Source organism: Rhinopithecus bieti, unplaced genomic scaffold (genome assembly GCF_001698545.2).
Source record: "Rhinopithecus bieti isolate Rb0 unplaced genomic scaffold, ASM169854v2 scaffold_27306, whole genome shotgun sequence".
NCBI classification, from domain to species: Eukaryota; Metazoa; Chordata; class Mammalia; order Primates; family Cercopithecidae; genus Rhinopithecus; species Rhinopithecus bieti.
In genome coordinates this window covers 1,043,942-1,068,515 of record NW_016812395.1, presented here as the reverse complement: position 1 = coordinate 1,068,515, position 24,574 = coordinate 1,043,942, and the positions used below count along the sequence as shown (strand labels likewise).

Sequence of the window (24,574 nt, the reverse complement as noted above, 5' to 3'; positions counted from 1 at the left end):
TGTGTGTGTGTGTGTGTGTGTGTGTGTGTGTGTGTGTGTGTGTATTCTGATATACAGTCTTGTTCTGTTGCCCAAGCTGGAATACAGTTGTGAGACCATAGTTTGCTGTAGCCTCAACCTCCTGGGCTCAAGCAATCCTCCTACCCCAGCCTCCTGAGCAGCTAGGACTACAGCCGTGTGCCACTGCACCTGACTGATTTGTTTATTTTTTGTGGAAACAGGGTCTCCCTGTGTTGCCCAGTGTGATCTTGAATGCCTGGCCTCAAGCGATCCTCTTGCCTCAGCCTCCAAAAGTACGAGGAATACAGCCATGAGCCACCACACCCGAACTCCAACTATTATTCTTGACTTGTCTGTTTTTCTCTTCAATTCTGTCAGTTTTTGTTTCATTTCTTAGGTCTCTCTTTATATGCATATGTTTATAATTGTGTCTTACTGAAGATTTGACCGTTTTATTAGTATCAGAGAGTCTTCTGTGTCTCTGCTAATAGTTTTTTTTTTGTCATAAAGTGTTTTTAGTTCTAATATAAATGTTGTTTTTCTGGTTCTCTTTTAGTACTGTTTGCATGGTGTATGATTTTTCATATTTACCCTCAATTTATTTGTGTCTTTGAATCTATACAGATGTCTCTATATAGACAGAATGCAGTTACTTCCTGGCTTTTATGTTTGCCATTTTGCAATTTTTTTCTGTATGTCTTATGTCTTTTTGTTCCTTTAATCCTCCTTTATTACCTTCTTTTTCTTCTTCCCTTTTTTTTTTTTTTTTTTTTTCCTTAGAGACAGGGTCTCATTCTCTCGTCCAGGCTGGAGTGCAGTGGTGTGATCACACAGCTTACTACAACCTCAAACTCCTGGGCTCAAGCAATCCTTCCACTCCAACCTCCCAAGGAGCTGGAACTACAGGCACATGCCACTACGCCTGGCTAAATATTTGTATATTTTGTAGAGATGGGATTTTGCCATGTTTCCTAGTCTGGTCTCAAACTTCTGGCTCAAGTGATCCCAGCCTCACAAAGTGCTGGGATTACAGGCATGAGCCACTGTGGCCAACCTCTTTTTTTTTTTTTTTAGATGGAGTCTCGCTGTTGCTCGGGCTGGAGTGCAGTGGTGCATTCTCGGCTCACTGCAAGCCCCACCTCCCGGGTTCATGCTATTTTCCCGCTTCAGCCTCCCGAGTAGCTGGGACTTCAAGTGCCTGCCGCCACGCCTGGCTAATTTTGTTTTTGTATTTTTAGTAGAGACGGGGTTTCACCATGTCAGCCAGGGTGGTCTTGATCTCCTGACCTCATGATCCGCCCGCCTTGGCCTCCGAAAGTGGTGGGATTATAGGCATAAGCCACTGCGCCTGGCCTATTAGTTTCTTTTATGTTAAATATTTAATAACATTCAGTTTTGATTTTTGTTGTTGTTGTTTTTTGCATAATTTTGAGTTTTTTTGTGGTTTCCCTACAGATTAAAATTAATATCTTAATTTAAAATAAATGAGTTTAGATTAAGGGCAACTTAATTTCAATGGTACACAAACCTTTTCTCTAATATAAGGTCATTCCTTTTCTCTACTTGATGCTGTTGTTGTCATACAAATCACACTATTATACATTTAAGTCTCTCAACACAGTTTTTATAATTATTGCCTTATGCAATTGTCTTTTATTTATTTATTAATTTATTTTTTGAGACAGGGTCTCACTGTTGCACAGGCCGGAGTGCAGTGGCATGATCATAGCTCACTGTAGCCTCGAACTCCTGGACTCAAACAATCTTCCCACCTTAACCTCCTCAATAGCTGGGACTACAGGTGTATAACACCAATGCCCAGCTAATTAAAAAAAAAAATTTGTTTTGTTTTGTTTTGGAGATAGGATCTCGCTGTATCACCCAGGCTGGAGTGCAGTGGCATGATCGTAGCTCACTGCAGCGTCAAACTCCTGGGTTCAAGGGATCCTCCCACCTTAGGCTCCCAAGTAGCTTCTACTCCCACTACGCCTAGCTAATTTTTTATTTTTTAAGTTTTTTCTAGAGACAGGCATCTCTCTATGTATCCCAGGCTGGTCATGAACTCCTGGCTCAAACCACTTCGTCTCCCAAAGTGCTAGGATTATAGATGTGAGCCATTGTGCCCATCTGTAGTTATCTTTTAAATCAAATAGAGAAGAATAAAGTTACACACGTCTTTACATTTGTAATATCTTTTATATTTGCCTATGTAATTGTCTTTACTGGCGTTCTTTGTTTGTGCTTACTTCAATTGCTGTCAAGTGTTCTTTCATTTCAAGCTGAAGGACTCCCTTCAGTGTTTCTTATAGAACAGGTTTCTTAGTGATGACTTCTCTGAATTGTATTTAATAATATCTTAATTTAGCTTTCATTTTTGAAGGATAATTTTGATGGTATGGAATTGTATTGGTTGGCATTCTTTATCTTTTAACACAATATGGCATCCCCTAGCCTTTATGGTTTCTGATAAGCTGCTAATCTTACTGAGGATTCCTTGTATGTGATGAATGGTTATGCTCTTGCTTTCAGGATTTCTCTTTGTCTTTATCTTTCAACTGTTTGACTGTATAGGTGTGGATCCCTTTGAGTTTTTCTTACTTGGAGTTTGATGAGCTTATTGGATCTGTAGATAATATTTTTCATCAAATTTGGGATATTTTTGCCCATTATTTTTTCCAACATTCTTTGTGTCCCTTTCTCTGTGTCTTCTCTTCCTGAGACCCCCATTGGTACACATGATTGTGTGTCACAGAATATCCGAAGCTTCGTTCATTTTTCTTCAGTCTTTTTCTTTCTGTTCTAGCCTGGGTAATCTCAATTGACCTGTCTTCAGGTTCACTGATTATTTCTTCTGCCTGCTCAGATGTGCTCTTGGCTCCCTTTTCTTTACAGTTATATTTTTCAGCTCTATCATTTTTATTTGGTTCTTTTACAAGTAATTTCTGTCTCTTTGTTGTTAATTTTATTTGGTAAACATTGTTTTACAATTTAATTCTTTTTTTTTTTATTATACTTTAAGTTCTAGGGTACATGTGCATAACGCTGCAGGTTGTTTCACATATGTATAACTTGGCCATGTTGGTGTGCTGCACCATCAACTCGTCCAGCCCCATCAATTCATCAATTTATATCAGGTATAACTCCCAATGCAATCCCCTCCCCCGTCCCCTTCCCCATGATAGGCCCCGGTGTGTGGATGTTCCCCTTCCCGAGTCCAAGTGATCTCATTGTTCAGTTCCCCCACCTATGAGTAGAACATGCGGTGTTTGGTTTTCCCTCTTCTTGTGATAGTTTGCTAAGAATGATGGTTTTCCAGCGCATCCATGTCCCTACAAAGGATGCAAACTCATCCTTTTTACGGCTGACAGTATTCCATGGTGTATATGTGGCCACATTTTCTTAATCCAGTCTGTCCACAGATGCATTTAGTGATTCCAAGTCCTTTGCTATTGTGAATAGTGCTACAATAAATGACGTTGCATGTTGTCTTTATAGCAGCATGATTTATAATCTTTTGGTATATACCCAGTAGTGGAAATGGGCTGGGTCATATGAGTACATCTAGTTCTAGATCCTTGAGGAATTGCCATACTGTTTTGGTTGAACTAGTTTACAATCCCACCCAACAGGTAAAAGTGTTCCTATTTTCCACATCCTCTCCAACACCTGTTGTTCCTGACTTTTTAATGATTGCCATTCTAAACCTGGTGGTGAGAGGTACTCATTGTGGGTTTGATTTGCATTTCCTGATGGCGAAGTGATGAATGAGGGGGGCCATTTTTTCATTGTCTGTGGGCGTATGAATGTCTTCTTTTGAGAAATGTCTGTTCATGATCCTTTGCCCACTTTTTGATGGGGTTGTTTTTTTCTTGTATATTTACTTTGAGATTTCTTGTAGATCTGGATATTAGCCTTTGTCAGATGAGTAGATTGAAATTTTCTCCTATTCTGTAGGTTGCCTGTTCACTCTGATGGTAGTTCTTTTGCTGTGCAGAAGCTCTTTAGTTTAATAGATCCCATTGTCAATTTTGCTTTGCTGCTGTTGCTTTTGGTGTTTTAGACATGGAAGTCTTGCCCCATGCCTATGTCTGAATGGTATTACCTAGGTTTTCTTCTAGGGTTTTTATGGTATTAGGTCTAACATTTAAGTCTCCGTATCCAATCTTGATAATCTTCGTATAAAGGAGGTAAAGGGAAAGGATCCAGTTTCCAGCTTTCTACTTATGGGCTAGCCAATTTCCCAAGCACCATTTATTAAATAGGGAATCCCTTTCCCCATTTCTTGTTTCTCTCAGTTTGTACCCAAGTCAGATGGCTGTAAGAGTCCTCAGAATAATACCACACTCACAGGCCATCTGATCTTTGACAAACCTGAGAAATTTAATTCTTTTTTTGAGACAGAGTTTCACTCTTGTTGCCCAGGCTGGAGTGCAGTGGTGCAATCTTGACTCCCTGCAACCTCTGCCTCCCAGGTTCAAGTGATTGTCCTGCCTCAGCCTCCCGAGTAGCTGGGATTACAGGTATGCGCCACCAGGCCTGGCTAATTTTGTATTTTTACTAGAGACAGGGTTTCACTATGTTGGTCAGGCTGGTCTCCAACTCCTGACCTCAGGTGATCTGCCCACCTCGGCCTCTCAAAGTGCTGGGATTACAGGCGTGAGCCACTGTGCCCAGCCACTTTATTTCTTTAGACATTTTTTTTTAGTTCTTTCAACATATTTCTAGTAACTGAATAAAAATCTTTGTTGATTAAATACAAGGCATGGTATTCCTGTGAAATTTTCTCTTGACTTCTTTTTTCACTGTATGTATGGCTTAGAATTCTCTGTTTCTTTGCAAGTGTCATAATTTTTTTTGTGAAAACTGAACATTTAGGAAACATAGTGTGGCAACTGTGGAAATTAGATTCTCCTCCTTGTGGTTTGTTGTTGTTGCTGTTTTCTAAGTGCCCTTTGTAAAGTGTGTATTCTTTGTCATATGTGACCACTGAAGTCTCTGTTAGGATAGCTTAATAGTTCATGATTAGACTGAGATTTCTTTAAAAGCATTGACCCAATAAACCTCCCAGCCTATGCCAGCTGGTTCTGTGTGCATGTGCTGGGACATGCTTTTAGCTTTCACATCCCACTTGCACAGGGCTTCAATGCCAGCCAGAAATGAGAGGTGTTCTCAGAGCTTCTTCAGGCATCCATATAATTGCACATGCATATGGGTTTCTAAATTCTCAGGAATGTGTTGGAGTTTTTTAAGGTCCCATGGGCATGTTATTTCCCAGATTTTTCTTTTAATTTTATTGTTCAGCTTTTTGCTTGCTCTGGCTGGTATCACTATTTTAGATAGCTATGATGTTAAGTAATTACTGCTGATTGTTTTATACAAAACCCCAGGATAGAGAGCTCTGAGTCTGGTAAAAATAAAGATAGACCCTGTGAATGGGGCTTTTCCTGGGAGCTGCCAGACAGGTCAAAAGTGAGATTTTCCTAGAGATTGGATTTTTGGGGAATTCCAGACCTATTCTACCTGTCCAGTGCATACTAGATTACTGGTTTTCACAGCAACTGTCTTTGGGCAGCATTTAGATTTTAAGTTTATGATAGAACTAAGGAGAAATTGAAAGGTAAAGGGCAAGTTCAAATGCCACAAAGTTTATTTTTCTTACTGAAAATCAACCTTAACATAAAAACAAAAACTCTCCTTGGATTGTTCCAAGCCTTCCATGAATTTCCAAATTACTTAGCTCAGGCTGCTATAACAAAATATCATAGACTGGGTGGCTTAAACAACAGACATTTTTTCTTGGTTTTGGAGACATAGAAGTCCAGGATAAAGGTGTCAGCAGATTTGGTGCCTGGTGAGGGCCCTTTTCCTGACTTTGTCATTGTATCCTCACATGGTAGAGAGAGCAAGGTCTCTGGTCTTTCCTCCACTCCATTTCACCCCTCCCCATTTTTTCTTTTTCTTTTTTTTTTTTTTTTTGAGACGGAGTCTCGCTCTGTCGCCCAGGCTGGAGTGCAGTGGCGCGATCTCAGCTCACTGCAAGCTCCGCCTCCCAGGTTTACGCCATTCTCCTGCCTCAGCCTCCCGAGTAGCTGGGACTACAGGCGCCCGCCGCCTCGCCCGGCTAGTTTTTTGTATTTTTTAGTAGAGACGGGTTTCACCGTGTTAGCCAGGATGGTCTCGATCTTCTGACCTCGTAATCCGCCCTCTCGGCCTCCCAAAGTGCTGGGATTACAGGCTTGAGCCACTGCACCCGGCCCCCATTTTTTCTTAAGTACACTTAATCTTGTCACCAGGACTGTACCCTCTTAATCTCATCTAAACCTAATTACCTCTCATAGTCCCCAGCTCCAAATACCATCAGAATAGTATGCAGGGCTTTGATATAAGAACACAATTCAGTACATGGCACCAGAATTATTAAAAAGTTGGTTTTGACAATTTTGACTTGTGTTCTCATTGCTTTAATGGAGTAGCAGGTTTTCTTAAAGTTCTTACTCTGCCATTCTAGAAGTGCTTTCTATAAAAAAACTTCTATATGAAAAGTTTTATAACATTTTCATCCTTCCAATAAGATCCCTCATGCCCATTTATAGTTAATCCTAATTCCCATCCTCAGTATAGTTGTTTATAAGTTCTTTTCTGTTAAATTTTTCTGAAGGCCACATTAAAAAGTGTAAACTTGTTATAAAAGTTAGATAACTGAGTGACCAGCTGAATTATCTTACAAACCAATGACTTTCAAATATCTGTTTGTTTCCAAGCATTTTAGCATGAGAGGTGGAAGGAACCTGTGACTCTGTGAGCTATTTTGATGTACACACAATCCATCTACTTTCCATTGACTTCATTAATTTACCACGCTTTAGTTTTTGTATCATTTGAGAGGATAGTAAAGATTTTGATTAGCTTTAGTCTTTCATAAGGATGGGTGTGTTATTATATTTCTAGGGTAGCCACTAAAAGTATAGGAACAAAAGGTACAACTTACTACAGTAATAGAGGAAAAAATTCAAAAAAGAAGAACCAGAATAGAATTAGGAAATTGTTTGTTTTATTAACTGTCTGATCTTTTTCAACTTTGGTGATGGAATAAGTTAAGAATTTGTTGGCCGGGTGCAGTGGCTCATGTTTGTAATCCCAGCACTTTGGGAGGCCAAGGTGGGTGGATCACCTGAGGTCAGGAGTTCAAAACCAGCCTGGTCAGCATGGTGAAACCCCATCTCAGATTAACTGGGCGTGGTGGCACATGCCTGTAGTTCCAGCTACTCGGGAGACTGAGACAGGAGAATCACTTGAACCTGAAAGGCGGAGGTTTCAGTGAGCCAAGATCACGCCTCTGCACTCCAGCCTGGGTGACTAGAGCGAGACGCCATCCAAAAAAAAAAAAAGCTGCTTGGCAGGATTCAGTCTTATACAGACTAATACAGAGTGTGGAATGAAGGAATACTCTCCAGTTACTATTATGAGATTTCCTAATCTTGTTACTTAACACCTAATAAGACCAGTATGAAATGGAAAATTACAAACTAGTTACACTCATTAGCACAGATACAAGAATCCGAAAACTGAACCTCCAAGTATAGAGAAAGGATTATTGATCTTGAATTAGAGTTACTCTCGAATATAGGATGATTAAATGTAGTAGAGTGTATCAGTTAAGAGCCTAGACTTCGTAGCCTGATTGCCTTGGTTTGAATCCTACTTTTACCATTCATTAGCTTGAGGTATATTTCTTACTTCTATTCCTTGTCTGTTAATTGGGGTAATAATGGTATCACCTCACAGGGTTTTTCTGATGATTGAATGGTTAAAATATGTAAAGTGTTTAGGACAGTGTCTGAATACTAGGAGCTAATTGGTGTTAGATAAAATCAACTACTGTAACCTGCCATGTTAACAGAATAAAGAAGAAGGCTATATGATATCCCAATAGACAAAGAAAAACCATTAAAATAATTTCATTAGTGATTAAAAATGTAATAAAATAGGTTAGAGGGGAGCCTATAAACATGAAAAACTTACATTATGTATTTTATTTAATGGTGATAGATTTAAAACATTCCTTTTGAGATTCTATCATTGCTTCCTTTCACAGGGCTTAATAATTTCAGCAAGGCCAAAAATAAGAGAAAGAAAGGAAGGAAGATAGGTACAAGGATTAGAAAGGAAGAGAGAAAACTGATGTTATTTGCAAAAGAATATATGGTTAATATTGGAATTAATATGAAAGTTTTCACAGAATTACTGATTACAAAATCAATATATCAAAAGCAGTTGCAGGAAATGGAAGTTCCTTAAAAAGAATATGACACTGCGATTCCATTCCTAGTCATGTAATCAAAAGAAATAAAAATACATGTAGATACAAAGACTTGGATGTGAATGTTTATAGCTGCATTACTGATAATAGTCAAAAAGTGGAAACAATTCAAGTGTCCATCAGTGAGTGAATGGATAAACAAAATGTGTTATATTCATGCAATGAAGTACTATTCAGCAATAAAAAGTAATGAACTACTGATATAATATGGATGAACCTTATAAATGTTATGATAAATAAATCTATACATGTATACTATAGTGGTCCCATTTATATAAAATGTCCAGGAAGTGCAAATCTCTAGAGACAGAAAGCAGACTACTTAATTAATTACCTGGGGTTGGGGGTTGAGTAGGGGTTGATTGCATATGGGTATGAAGGATATTTTGGGTTATAAAATGTTCTAAAACTGGATTATGGTGATGGTTGCACAACTCTATAAATTTATTAAAAATCATTTAATTGTACACAGTTGACCCTCAGTAACACAGGTTTAAACTGTATGAGTCCACCTACGTGTGGATTTTTTTCAACCAACTGCAATAGAAAGTACAATAAAGTGAGATGTGAAATCCATGTATGTGGAGGGCCTACTTTTCTTATGTGGGAGTTCCATAGGGCTCACTTTGGGACTTGAGTATACTCTGATTTTGGTGTAGGCAGAGAGTCCTGGAAACAGTCCCTCAGATATACCAAGGGATGACTGTACTTAATACCCTAATCATTTCCTTCCTTTCATCCTGATCTGACTACATAAATCCTTAAACCCCCTTTTTGGGGGAGTCAGGGAGGAGTTGATAGATAAAGGTTAAGAATTGGGGTCTGTGAGTATGTGGGCGATATAGACAGGAGGGATCATGAGTGAAATAGATACTGAGAGAACCAGTCCACCATATAATTTATAAACAGTATATTTTGAGAGAATGAGTTTACCCACATAGACCCTCTCAACCTTCTTTATTCATTTACACAAAAAGAACCCCATTGCTCTGAAAAAATAAAAAGTCAGGAACTATTTGATCTAGTTTACCTCATCTTCCCTTTTACCCACTCATAATCCAATGTGACAGTATACACATATATACTTGTTTATCTTAATAAAAGATTGTAAGTAAGTTAGAAAAGGTAAATACACAATGGAACTCATTTTTTAAAGCAGTGATATTTTTGGAGAAGAGAAAGCTTTTTTAAAATTTTAAAATCAGCCTGGGCGCGATGGCTAATGCTTATAATCCAGCACTTTGGGAGGCCGAGGCGGGTGGATCACTTGAGGCCAGCAGTTCAAGACCAGCCTGGCCAACATGGTGAAACCCCGTCTCTACTAAAAATACGAAAATTAGCCGGGTGTGGTGGTGGGCGCTTGTAGTACCAGCTACTCTGGAGGCTGAGGCAGGAGAATTGCTTGAACCCGGGAGGCGGATGTTGCAGTGAACGGAGATGGCACCATCGCTCTCCAGCCTGGGCGACAAGAGTGAAACTCCGTCTCAAAACAAAACAAAAAATTATAAAATCAGTATTTGAATTTATCTTTTATAATGTAGATTTCTAAAATGTTTTACTGCCTTCAAAGTCAGTATATTCCTGTACTTAAACGTGTTATGTTGGCTGGGTGCAGTGACTCACGCCTGTAATCCCAGCACTTTGGGAGGCTAAGGCAGGAAGATCACTTGAGCTTAGGAGTTCAAGACCACCCCGGGCAATGTAGAAAGACTTCGTCTCTAAAAAAAGTGAGCCAGGTGTGGTGACGTGCACCTATACCCCCAGCTACTTGAAAGGCTGAGGTGGAAGGATCACTTGATTCCAGGAGATCAAGGCTGCAGTGAGCTATGATGGCGCCACTGCACTACAGCCTGGGTGACGAAGTAGGACCCTGTCTCAAAAAAAAAACAAAAAAACAGCGCTTTATTGCTTGTGATTTATATAACAACAATATGTTTAAAATTTTTTCTTTTATGTTTCCTTGTGAGTTTTCAAAATTTTAATTTTATTTGAGACAGACTTTTCCTGTAATTACATTGTTTTATTCTTGAAATAGCTAAGAAGTAATTTTATTAGTAAATCATTTAAAAATAAATCATTAGTTATTGTGTTACTTGAGGGACTTTGGCTGTGTTATTATTTCTGTATGTTCAGGAAACTGCCTAAGTCACATGTGTACTGTTCAATGAATTACCACAAACCTTTTTCACTCCTGTGTAACTATTACTTAGGTTAAGAAATGGAGTAAATTTGAAAGTTGCAAGGATTGTCAAAACAAAGGCAGGAAGGAGCTAAAGAAGAGGCCACTTACTTAAGGATTCCTCTTTGGCCTACAGAGAAATATCCTTCTGTATTTTTAAATGTATTTATATGCCATGCTATTTCAAAAAACTGTTGTATTTTCTTCTTGCTTTGACATCGATGGATTTAAATTATTTATTGTGTATTTGATGTAGGAATACGGTTGGACAGAATGAACTGAAGATTACAAGTGATGAAGTGATAAATTCAGGATTGATTTTTGAAGATAAGCCGAAACCTTCCAAACAGTCACTTCAGTCTTACCAAGAGGCTTTGCAGCAGCAGGTATTGATTCATTTACTCATTTACTGTTGAACATCTTAAGTGTATGCATGGTGGTCCCTTAGAGCTCAGAGTGTGGCAGGGGAGGGGAAAAAAAACAGTTAATTATAGCTCAAAATGCTGAGTTTTGAAGTGGATACAGTAAAATGCTCTTGGAAGCATAGGATAGGGAAAATAATTGCCTGGGGCACGTGGGAGAACTTCACACAGTGGTTGATATTTGAGCTGCATGTTGCGCAATGAATACGTTAGAAGTTGCTGGTGTATACAAAGAATGGAATTGGTCTGGAAGAAGGGGCTGGAGGGTTAGATTGTTCTAGTAGATTATGAAGGACTAGCTAATAAGGAGTTTTCAGTTTCATCTGGTTATGGGCAGCTGAAGGAAGGAAATTTTAAGCCAAGAAAAGTATGAAAGGATTGGTTGCTTTGAGCAGATTTATCTTTTATGAAGATAATTGGTTGTGATTTGGAAAATTGGGAAGAGATGTGGCAGGGAAATTATTTAGTAGATAGTCCAATAAGGAAGTGATGAGGCCCTGAACCAGATGGGGATGTTGGGGAAGACATCTAAGAGATAATTCTCAGGTTTCATTGACAGGACTTAGGTATAGGGAATGAGAAATAACAGAGGGTTTGAAGATGATTCCTAGGAGAATGAGGCTCTAAACCAAAATAGAGAAAACAGGAAGTAGTTCATGTTTACAGAGGAGGATAATGGATTATTTTGTAGTTTGTAATATTTGCAGAGAATTTAAGAGTAACTATCAAATGTGTATGGTTCTTTGTGGGAATTCCCTTACCCTCTGAGAGGGCCCTGGGACTCTAACTTAGTTACTTTTCTATAGAATTCCACTTGGATTTCTTTTAAAAGTACTTTTGTTCAATTTTTACATGGGCAACTTTCTTGATTTTTTAAATTACAGAATTACCAACATTTTTTGTATGTTAGGATTCTACAAATAAAAGACTGAATTTTAAATTCAGAATCTGTTTTTGAATGAGCATGTTAAGAACAATGACAAAACTAGATTTTTCAATGATAGAGGTCTATTTGATGTGTGTGATGACTTCTTTGGCTGTGCTGGAGCAAAAGGTTGCTTAAATTTACTGTGCATATAGTTATGAGTTTAAAAGTGACTTTCCAAAATGTAGACACTTGTTTATTGTCTATCCGTATGTCTCTACAGAACAACCCTGTGCTTATACTTAGTGATAATAAGAATGCGTTTGTATTTTTACTTAATACAGCTTCACAGAAATATTGCAGGTTTGGTTCCAGACCACCACTGCAATAAAGCAAATATCACAATGAAATGATTCACATGAATTTTTTGGTTTCCCAGTGCATGTAGAGTTAATCTTTACACTATACTGTGGTCTGTTAAGGTGCAACATGTCTTAAACAAGGTATGTAAACTTAATTTAAAAATACTGTATTGCTAAAAAAAATTTAGCAAGTCATAATCCTTTTGCTGGTGGAGAGTGTTGCCTCAATATTGATGGCTGCTGACTGATCATGGTGGCAGTTGCTGAAGATTAGATGGCTGTGGCAATTTCTTAAAATGAGACAACAGTGAAATTTGCTGCATCAGTTGACTCCTCCATTCATAAAAGATTTCTCTAGGATATGATGCTGTTTGATACCATTTTATCTGCAGTAGACCTTCTTTCAAAGTTTGGAGTCCTCTCAAAATCCTGCTGATGCTTTATCAACTTAGTTTATGTAATGTTCTAAATCTTCGTTGTCATCTCAACAATGTTCACAACATCTTCACCAAGAGGAGACTCCATCTCAAGAAACCACTTTCTTTGCTTATTCATAAGAAGCAACTCCTCATCCATTGACATTTCATCATGAGATTGCAGCAATTCTCTCAAGTCTTCCGTGCCTCACTTCTAATTCCAGTTCTCTTGCTATTTCTTCCACATCTGCAGTTACTTCTACCACTGAAGTATTGAATCCCTCAAAGTCATCCATGAGGGTTAGAGTCAACTTCTTTCAAACTTCTAATACTGTTGATATTTTGACTTCCTTCCATGACTCACAAATGTTCTTGATGGCATCTGGAATGGTAAATTCTCTCCAGAGGGCTTTCAGTTTAGGTTTCCCAGATCCATCAGAGGAATTACTGTCTGTGGCAACTATAGCTTTATGAAACATATTTCCTGAACAGTAAGAATTCAGTGTCAAAATTACTCCATGAGTTAATGGGCTACAGAATAGATATTGTATTAGCAAGCATGACAACAACGTTAATCATATTGTATATCTAGCTCTTGGTTGACCAGGTGCATTGTCAATGAGCAGTAATATTTTGAAAGGAATCTCTCTCTTTTTTTTTTTTTAAGCAGTAAGTATCAACAGTGGACTTAAAATACTCAGTAAACCATTATTGAAACAGTTGTGCAGCAATCCAGGCTTTGTTGTTTCCTTTCTAGAGCACAGGCAGAGTAGATTTAGCATCATCCTTTTTTTTTTTTTTTTTTTTTTTTTGAGACGGAATCTCATACTGTCGCCCAGGCTGGAGTGCAGTGGTGCGATCTCAGCTCACTGCAAGCTCCGCCTCCCAGATTCACACCATTCTTCTGCCTCAGCCTCCCGAGTAGCTGGGACTATAGGCGTCCGCCACCACACCCGGATAATTTTTTTTTTTTTTGTATTTTTAGTAGAGACAGGGTTTCACCGTGTTAGCCAGGATGGTCTCCATCTCCTGACCTCGTTATCCACCTGCCTCGGCCTCCCAGAGTGCTGGGATTACAGGCGTGAGCCACTGTGCCTGGCTGATTTAACATCATTCTTAAGGGCCCTAAGGTTTTCAGAATGGTATATTAGCATTGGCTTCAACTTAAAGTCACCAGCTGCATTAGCTTCTAATGAGGGAGTCAGCCTGTCCTTTGAAACTTGAACCTAGACATTGACTTCTCTTTACTAGCTATGAAAGTCTTCTTTTAATACAAGGCTGTTTTGTCTCCATTGGATATCTGTTGTTTAGTGGAACCACCTTCATCAGTTATCTGAGCTAGACTTTCTGGGTAACTTGCTGCAGCTTCTCCATCAGCACTTGCTGCCTCATGTTGTACTTTTTTATTTTTATTTTTATTTTGAGACAAAGTCGCACTCTGTCGCCCAGCCTAGGGTGGAGTACAGTGGCATGATCTTGGCTCACTGCAACCTCGAGGGCCTCACGAGTAGCTGGGACTGCAGGCACCCGCAATCACGCCCAGCTAATTTTTTTTTTTTCTTTTCTTTTCTTTTTTTTTGTATTTTTTAGTAGAGGTGGAGTTTTGCTATGTTGGTCAGGGTGGTCTCTAACTCCTGATCTCAGGTGATCTGCCTACCTCGGCCTCCCAAAGTTTTGGGATTACAAGTGTGAGCCCGGCCCATGTTGTACTTTTATGTTATAGAGATGGCAGCTTTCCCCCAACTTCATGAACCAACCTCTGCTAACTTGCAAGTTTTCTTCTGCAGCTTCCTCACTTCTCTCAGCCTTCATAGAATTGAAGAAAGTTAGGGCCTTGCTCTTGTTTAGGCTTTGGCTTAAGGAAATGCTGGGCTGGTTTGATCTTCTATTTAGACCACTAAAACTTTCTCTATAACAGCAATAAGGCTGTTTCACTTTCTTATCATTCATGTGTTTACTGGAGTAGCACTTTTAATTTTCTTCAAGAATTCTTCCTGTGCATTTACAACTGGGCAAAGTATTTAGCATAAGAGGCCTAGCTTTCAGCCTATCTATGCGTTCGACAAGCCTTTCCCACTAAGCTTAGTCATTTCTCACTTTTGATTTAAAGTGAGAGGTGTGACTCTTTCATTCACTCAAACACTTACATGCCATTGTAGGGTTATTAATTGGCCTAATTTCAGTATTCTGTCAGGGAAAAGAGAGACCCAAGGAGAGGGAAAGAGACTGGGAAATGGCTGATTGGTAGAATAGTCAGAATACATATGACATTTATCCATTAAATTTGCCATCTTATGTGTGTGTGATTCATGGCGCCCCAAAACAATTACAATAGTAACAGTAAAGATCACCAATCACAGATCACCATAACAGATATAATAATAATTTTAAAAGTTTGAAATATTGTGAAAATTACTAAAATGTGACACAGAGACATGAAGTTAGCCCGTGCTGTTGGAAAAATGTTACTGATAGACCTCCTCAGTGCAGGGTTGCCATAAACCTTCAATTTGTAAAATATGCAATGTCTGTAGCTGGGCGTGGTGGCTCACGCCTGTAATCCCAGCACTTTGGGAGGCCGAGGTGGGTGGATCACGAGGTCAGGAGATCAAGACCATCCTGGCTAACACAGTGAAACCCTGTCTCTACTAAAAATATAAAAAATAGCTGGGCATGGTGGGGGGCTCCTGTAGTCCCAGCTACTCCAGAGGCTGGGGCAGGACAGTGACGTGAACCCGGGAAGCAGAGCTTGCAGTGAGCCGAGATCGTGCCACTGCACTCCAGCCTGGGTGACAGAGCGAGACTCCCGTCTCAAAAAAAAAAAGAAAAAAATGCGATGTCTGCAAAGCACAATAAAGTACAGCACAATAAAATGAGGTATGCCTGTATTTAAAGTTGCCAAGCATTCCCCAGAGAGCGTTGATCCTCCAACCTCAGAATTTTGGGAATAGAGTTTGCCTAGGGAAAGTAGGTCTGGTAAGGTTGAGGGTAGACTTTGTGGCAGGGCATTCCCCTTGAAAGGATAGATGAAAAAGGAACATAGGGAGATCTGATGGTCCCATGGAACTGTCAGGGTTAGAGAGGGAATGGCTCAGGTAGACACTGGGGGAGGGAAGGAGGAGTTGGTTGAGTCTGAAATAGCCTTAGAGGCTAGAAAGTCATTTGGTGTATATAGAGGAACAGGGGCTATGTATTCTAGCCATTGAATTATTTTTATTTTTAATGTTATTTATTTATTTAGAGACAGTGTCTTGCATAATGTTGCCCAAGCTGAAGTGCAGGGGCACAATCTCGGCTCACTACAAACTCCACCTCCTGGGTTCAAGCAATTCTTGTTCCTCAGCCATGCAAGTAACTGGGATTACAGATGTGCGCAACCACACTCGGCTAATTTTTGTATTTTTGGTAGAGACAGGGTTTTGCCATGTTGGCCAGGCTGGTCTTGAACTCTTGACCTTACATGATCTGCCCACCTTGACCACCATAGGCATGAGCCACCACACCTGGCCTAAAGTATTTTTACATTGAGTATTACGTATTTGTGATTTTAACCTTTGTAGGGGAGTATACTGAAAAAAAAAAAACATCTGGTATTACTAACTTCTTGTATTGGAATATTTGTCAGTGTTTATTTTAAATATATTTTATGTTGTCAAGATTCGGGAAAGAGAAGAAAGAAGGAAGAAAGAACGTGAAGAAAAAGAAGAATATGAAGCTAAATTAGAAGCTGAAATGAGAACATATAATCCCTGGGGAAAAGGTGGAGGTGGTGCTCCTCTCAGGGATGCAAAAGGAAATCTGATAAGTATGTTATTTCCACTGACTTGTTTTTAAAATAAGCTAAATTATTTTTAACTTTTTAAAAGACTAGGGAGTAGAAAAAAGTAGGAATCGTAGCCTCTATAGCAAGGTATGTATGTAACTTAATGCATATGAGGTATTTTGAGAATAAATATAATAACAGAGGCTAGAAAGCATTTCTTCTCAGAATACTATTCATTTGTTTTTATTGTAAATATTTCATCCTCTGATGTTGATAACTCAGCTGCAGAGAAAAGCTCATGTTAGTTGATAAGTTTTTACTGAAACCGGTACTTAGAATATTTTGTTTCCTCGTAAAAACTGATAAAACCCATATTACAAGTTAAAACTAGTAAGATGTCTTAGAAATAAAGGATCTAAAACAGTTTTGGGAGGGGATTTTGTGTTTAATTTATATATGCAATATACCTGCTCATTGCAAGAATTCCTTTGAGAAGAAAAAAGACATGATCATAGAAACTTTCTAGCAGGTTTCATAATTTGTTGATTTATCTTTCAATTATGTACTCTCAAAAATGTTTGATCTAGTAATCACACAACAAATACTTCGAAAGCGTGGCTTTATACAACTTGTTATATATAGTTGTCTGTTGGTAACCGTGGAACATTGGTTCCAGGATCTCCTGTGAATACCCAAATCCATAGATGCTCAAGTTCCTGATATAAGATTGGTAAAGCATTCACATATAACCTACACATATCCTCCTGTATACTTTAAATCATCTCTAGATTACTTGTAATACCTAATACAGTGAAAATGCTATGTGAATAGTTGTGATCTTGTATTAGAGAATAATGACAAGAAAAAAAGACTTTTTACATGTTGAGCACAGATGCAAGCCTCCATTTTTTTGTTTTTTAATGTTTTTGAATTGTGGTTGATTGAATCCACAGATGTGGAACCCGCAGTTACAAAGGGCTATTGTATATATTAGGATGGTCTCTGTTTAATGTTTAGTTAAGCAGAATAAAAGTAGATCAAAGATACACATTTCATGTTCTTTAGGTATTATATATTGTAGGAATAGATGAGTGATAGAATCGAAAGATTGGATGTTGAGTTAGAATTCTTATGTATTGTGCCTTTGCTTCTTTGTTATTTTAAAAAGATATATTTGGGCCGGGCACGGTAGCTCAAGCCTGTAATCCCAGCACTTTGGGAGGCAGAGATGGGCAGATCACAAGGTCAGGAGATCGAGACCATCCTGGCTAACACGGTGAAACCCCGTCTCTATTAAAAAATACAAAAATCTAGCCGGGTGAGGTGGCGGGCACCTGTAGTCCCAGCTACTCGGGAGGCTGAGATAGGAGAATGGCGGGAACCCAGGAGGCGGAGCTTGCAGTGAGCTGAGATCTGGCCACTGCACTCCAGCCTGGGCGACAGAGCGAGACTCCGTCTCAAAGAAAAAAAAAAAAAAAGATATATTTGAGGCCCACTTTAATTTACTTTAATTTAATTAATTAATTTTTTTGAGACACAGTTTCACTCTGTCACCCAGGCTGGAATGCAATGGCACCATCTTGGCTCACTGCAACCTCTGCCTCCCACGTTGAAGCAATTCTCCTGCTTCAACCTCCCAAGTAACTGGGATTTATAGGCATGCATCATCATGCCCGGCTAATTTTTGTGTTTTTATTAGAGATGGGGTTTCACCATGTTGGTCAGGCTGGTCTCAAACTCCTGACCTCAGGTGTTCCACCCACCTCAGCCTCCCAAAGTGCTGGGAATACAGGTGTGAACCACCATGCCCGGCCTACTTTAATTTTAATAGGTCTTTTTTTTCTTCCCAAAAGATTTGTTCCTTTCCTATCTTCACCTCATGAATAATTTTCTCACAGTTTTGAAAGAGTAGAATTCTTACTACTTTCTTTATCGATGAAATGATTTTAGATGATGCCTAGCTAACATTTCTTATTTTAATAGATAAGTGTTTACTTGAAAATATATTAGAAAAACACAAGTTTTCCTTTTATGAATAGTGCTATAATATTTTCTTTTAAACTACAGGTATTAAAGTGAAGGTATTAGTCCAGGCATTTAATGGAAAGTGCTGTAATAAACCCAAATTCTTAGAAGCTTAAGGCCTCTCTTGTTAGGCATCCATTTTTGTCCCACTCTGATGCTGTTTGGGTGGTTCTCCTCCAAGAAGTGACTCAGGGATCCATTGTTTCATTCCTTCATTTTAGAATCCTTTTCTTCTTGTCCAGGGACAAATTGAGGATTTTGTTGGGGCCTGGCCTGGATGTGGAGGAAGATCACTTTTGCCTTCATTCCATTGTTCAGACCTAGTTATAGGGTCTAACCTAACGGCTTGGGAGGCTGGGAAATGTAACTTTCTTTATGCTCAGGAGAAGGGCATGGGATTAATAGCCATATGGGCAATCTTTGCTACAGTAAATTTAAATTGTAAATTGATAGAAATATACTAGTTACCATGAAAAATGTGCTTAACTGAGTGAAACATTGGAAAACATTGGGATAGAGCAGTTTTCTAAAATCTTACCTCTAAGATTATTTCTAGTTCAAACAATACAATTATGGTGTTCTGTATGCCTTTAATTGGTGCAAGTGAGTAGGATAAATTTGGGTTATTGAGTTATAAAACATTATTTTAGAATTGCTTGACTTCATGAGCATGGAGAAAATGTTTCTTAGATTTCAATTTTTAATATTAATGTTTAGTTGGCTTATTTAATGCCATCTTCATGCCATGAAATAGAAAAGGCATACTATTTTATCAAATACAGTATAACTCAATGATATTTTCAAAGCAAGTAAACTCATCACTTAAAAAGAGTTATCAGTTTATTTTGTATGTGGATGCTACATTTTATTTTTATTTTTATTTTTTGAGATGGAGTTTCGCTCTTTTACCCAGGCTAGAGTGCAATGGTGCAATCTCAATTCACTGCAACCTCCGCCTCCCGGGTTCAAGCAGTTCTCCTGCCTCAGCCTCCTGAGTAGCTGGGATTACAGGCATGTGCCACCATGCCCGCCTAATTTTGTGTATTTAGTAAAGATGGGGTTTCACCATGTTGGTGGTCTTGAACTCCTAACCTGAGGTGATCCCCCCACCTCGGCTTCCCAAAGTGCTAGGATTACGGACATGAGCAACTGTCCAGTAACACCCAGTGTAGCTACTACATTTTAGAGAAGGCGGGAAAGTTACATTTGAAATATGTAGTATAGAGCCTAGTGATGACTAAGACCATATAACGTCTGTTCATTATCTTGGCTAACTTTAATTCTGCTGCTGACTTTTCTAATTACTCCTGTTGTTCTTTTTTTGATCTTTTATTCCAAAGAAATTAATAAAATTGAATCTTAACCCTTATCTTACCGAAGAATACCTCTTTATAAGCCATAGTAGTTGTTAATGAAATATAAAAATGTGTTATTCATGCAACTGTAAGATAGTGTCGCCCCTTTTAAAGTAAATACTTCTCACTTTAATTATTTGTACAGTACTTTATTCTGTTGTCTTTCTCAGTTCTCTATTCATTAAAGTTCTTTATTCAGGTTTTATTTGAAACTTTATATGAAACTATCCATGTCAAATGTTAAAACATATACACCAAAAGAAAATGTCAATAAAATAAATTAAATGATAAAATTAAAAACCACTTTGAAAGATGGTATCTCATAGTTCCAGTTGATTAAAAGGATGATTAGTTAGTCAGTTCTTTTACTTACTCGTCCACCCATGCCAATCTGTGATCTCCTTTCTGGCATGAAAATATTGCCTTTTTTCTGACGTTTGTATTTTAGCATAGTGTTTGTAAGATTCATCCATGTTGTTGCATATGTCAGTAACTTATTTTTTTTTTTATTACTGAATAGTATTGCATTGTCTGGAGGTACCATAGCTGTTTATCCATTTAGCAGTTGATGGATATGTGGGCTGTTTACAGTTCAAGGCTATTATAAATAAAGCTGTTAGAAACATTCACTTACAGATCTTTGTGTAAACATAAATTTTTATTTCTTTTTTTTCTTTTCTTTTTTTTTTTTTTTTGAGATGGAGTCTCGCTCTGTCACCCAGGCTGGAGTGCAGTGGCCGGATCTCAGCTCACTGCAAGCTCCGCCTCCCGGGTTCCCGCCATTCTCCTGCCTCAGCCTCCGGAGTAGCTGGGACTACAGGCGCCCGCCACCTTGCCCGGCTAGTTTTTGTATTTTTTAGTAGAGACGGGGTTTCACCATGTTAGCCAGGATGGTCTCGATCTCCTGACCTCGTGATCCGCCCGTCTCGGCCTCCCAAAGTGCTGGGATTACAGGCTTGAGCCACTACGCCCGGCTATAAATTTTTATTTCTTTTGGGTAAGTGCCTAGGAATAGAATTGCTGGGTTGAATAGTAAGTGTTTTAACTTTGTAAGAAACTGCCAGAACATTCTCCAATTTTGTTGTGTCATTTTGCATTCCTGTCAGAAAAGTATGAGGTTTCTAGTTGCTCTGAATTTTCATCAAAACTTGAAATTATGCATCTTTAAGCTTTTATTTTACTGAAAGTGCAGTGATGCCTCATTTAAAAAAAACATTTTCTATTGTGAAATTAAGACCTAAAAGAGTTGCAAAGATGGTGTAGAGAGTATCCTTCACCTTGTTTCCCGTGATGTTAACATCTTAGATAATCATGGCACAATGATCAAAACTAGAAATTAACCTAGATACAGTGCTGATAATTAAGTTACATACCTTGTTCGAATTTTACCCGTTTTTTGTTGTTGTTTTTTTTCCTAATATCCTTATTCTATTTTAGGCTGTAGTCCAAGGATCCTATAATGCATTTAGTTCATGTCTCTTTAGTCTCCTCCAATCGGTGAGATTCCTCTTTCTCAGTCTCTCTGTCTCTTTCTCTCTCTGTTCCATTGCTCTATATGTCTATCCTTTTGCCCATATCAGAGTCTCTTGATTACTATAGCTTTGTAGTAAGTTTTGAAATTGAAAAATGTGAGTCCTCCAGCTTTGTTCTTTTTTTTCAAGAATTTTTTTTGAGATGGAGTCTCCCCCTGTTGTCCAGGCTGGAGTACAGTGGCGCGATCTCGGCTCACTGCTAGCTCCACCTCCCGGGTTCACACCATTCTCCTACCTCCGCCTCCTGAGTAGCTGGGACTACAGGAGCCCGCCACCACGCCCGGCTAATTTTTTCTATTTTTAGTAGAGACGGAGTTTCACCATGTTAGCCAGGATGGTCTCAATCTCCTGACCTCGTGATCTGCCCGCCTAGTCCTCCCAAAGTGCTGGGATTACAGGTGTGAGCTACTGTGCCCAGCTGTTTCAAGATCTTTTGACAACTTAACTTCTTTGCATATTTTACTATCACTATAGTAATATAGTAATATTATTATTTAGTAATAAGTTATAGTAAGTAAATAATAAGTTATAGTAAGTAATTATTACTATTATTATTACTTTGTCATGTCAAGCATGGTGGCATTTTCATTGGGATTCCGTTGACTGTATAGATAATATTGGGACAGCCAGCATCTTAATAACATTGAGCCTCTTGATCCATGAGTGGGCAGTGTATATCCATTTATTGCTTCTAGTTAATTTCTCTCAGCAATATTTTGTAGTTTTTGGTGGCAGATCTTGGATGTATGTTGTTATTTCCCTAAATATTTCATGTGGTTTGAAGCTATTTTAAAATGTTACACTAAAAAATTTTTAATTCATTTGTTCGTTGATGGTCTATAGAAATACAGGTAAATTTTGTATATTTACAGATACACAGACTGTAGTCTGTGTGCTTGCTGTTGTCTGTAGTCTGTGTGCTTGCTAAGCTCACTTGTTAGTTTTAGTTTTTTGTAGATTCTTTGATTTTTAATGTAGGCAATCATAGCATCTGTCAGTAGAGTTAGTTTTACTTATTTCTTTCCAATGTGATGCCTTCTATTTATTTTAATTGCCTTTTGCACTGTTTAAGAACTCCAGTACAGTGTTTAGAAATCATGAGCACAGACATCTTTGTCTTGTCTCTGATTTCAGATGAAAAGCAATCTTTCACCATTAAGTTAGCTGTCAGCTTTTGGTCAATTTTTCTTTTATCCCATTGAGGATTTTCTATTCCTTGTTTGCTTAGAGGTTTCATTGTGAGTGTATGTTGAATTTTGTCAGGTGCTTTTCTGCATCTGTTGATATCATAATGTGGTTTCTTTACCCTTCTGATATGTGATAAATTACATTGATTGATTTTTGAGTGTTCAATGGATCTTGCATTCCTGGGAAAAACCAAGCTGTATTATTGTCTTTTATACATCTTACAGAATTTGATTTGCTAGTATTTTGTCAGAGATGTTTGCATCTAGGCTCATAAGATATTCTGGTTTTTATTGCTTTATAATGTTGTCTGGTTTTGGTATCAGGGTAATTCTGGCCTGATAACATGAACTGGGAAATGTTTTTTCTTTTGCTTTTGTTTGTTTGTTTGTTTGTTTGTTTTTTTGTTTTTTGAGACACAGTCTTGCTCTGTCACAGAAGCTGGAGTACAGTGACATAATCACAGCTCCCTGCAGCCTCAACCTCCTGGGCTGAAGCAATTCTGTCACCTTAACTTCCTGAGTAGCTGGGACTACAGGCATGTGCCACCATACCTGGCTAATTTTTTTTATTTTTTGTAGAAACAGGGTCTCACTATGTTTATGTTGCCTAGGCTGGTCTCGAACTCCTGAGCTCAAGTGATGCTCCCACCTTGGCCTCCCAAAGTGCTGGGAATACATAGATGTGAGCCACTTTGCCTAGCTGGGAAATGTTTTTTCTGTGTTTAGAATTCACCAGTGAAGGCTGGGTGTGTTGGCTCACGCCTGTAATCCCAGCACTTTGGGAGGCTGAGGCAGGTGGGTCACAGGGTCAAGAGATTGAGACCATCCTGGCCAACACAGTGAAACCCTATCTCTACTAAAAATACAAAAATTAGCTGTGTGTGGTGATGTGGTCCTGTAGTCCCAGCTATTCAGTAGGCTGAGGCAGGAGAATCATTTGAACCCAGGAGGTAGAGATTGCAGTGAGCCAAGATTGCACCACTGCATGACAGAGCGGAACTCCATCTCAAAAAAAAAAGCATTCACCAGTGAAGCCATCCGGGTGGGGAATTTTCTTTTTGGGAAAGTTTTAAACTGTGAATTCACTTTATTTAATAGATAAAGAGATATTCAGTTTATTTCTTATGTGAGCTTTGGTCATTTGAATCATTCAAGGAAATTATTCATTTTTTAAATTTATTGTCATAATGTTGTTCATAATATTTCTTTTTTATTCTGGTGTTAGTAGGATCTCTGGTGATGGCTCCTCATTCATTCCTGATATTTGTAATTTGTATATTCTCTTAATCTGGCTGGCTGGATGTTTATCAACTTTATGGATCTTTTCGTAGAATCAGCTGTAATTTTTCATTGATTTTTTTTTCTCCGCTTTTTTTCTTGTTTCAGTGATTTTGCTCTTATCTTTACTATTTGCTTCCTTTAGTTTGCTTTGTGCTTACTTTTCTCCCTTTTCTAATTTTTTTTTTTTTTTTTTTTTTTTTTTTTTTTGAGATAGAGTCTCATTGTGTTGCCCAAGCTGGAGTGCAGTGGCGCAATTTCGACTCACTGCAACTTCCGCCTTCCGGATTCAAGTGATTCTCCTGCCTCAGCCTCCTAAGTAGCTGGGACTACAGGTGCATGCACCGCACCTGGCTAATTTTTGTATTGTTAGTAGAGACGGGGTTTCACCATACTGGCCAGGCTGGTCTCGAACTCCTGACCTTGTGATCTGCCCGCCTCCGCCTCCCAAAGTGCTGGGATTACAGGCGTGAGCCACCATGCCCAGCCCCCTTTTCTAATTTTTTAATGTTGATGCTTAGATTATGGTTTGAGACCTTACTTATTTTCTGTGCATTGAAGTATGCTACACATTTGCCTCTGAGTACTGTTTTAGCTATATGTCACAAATTTTGGTGTGTTATGTTTTAATTTTCATTCAGTTTTCTGATTTTCTTTGTGACTTTTCTTTAACCCCCGTTAGTTATTTGAAAGTGGACTTAAAAAGTTTCCAAGTATCAGGGGATTTTCCAGAGAGCTTTCTTTTATTCAGTTCTAGTTTGTATTCTGTTTTAGTAAGAGAATATACGTTTCTGGTTTTTTTTTTGTTTGTTTGTTTGTTTTGAGACAAGGTCTCGCTCTGTCTCCCAGGCTATAATGCAGTGGCACGAT

The 24,574-nt window shown here is 38.6% G+C and overlaps 1 protein-coding gene across 1 annotated transcript in view; it reads left to right on the top strand.

Moving 5' to 3' along the window:
* The window catches only part of CSPP1 (centrosome and spindle pole associated protein 1), a 136,276-nt gene that overhangs the window by 58,916 nt on the left and 52,786 nt on the right, over nucleotides 1-24,574 (top strand). The window contains 2 exon segments of the mRNA XM_017896307.1: nucleotides 10,756-10,885; nucleotides 16,222-16,369. Coding sequence (XP_017751796.1) covers nucleotides 10,756-10,885; nucleotides 16,222-16,369 — 278 coding nt within the window.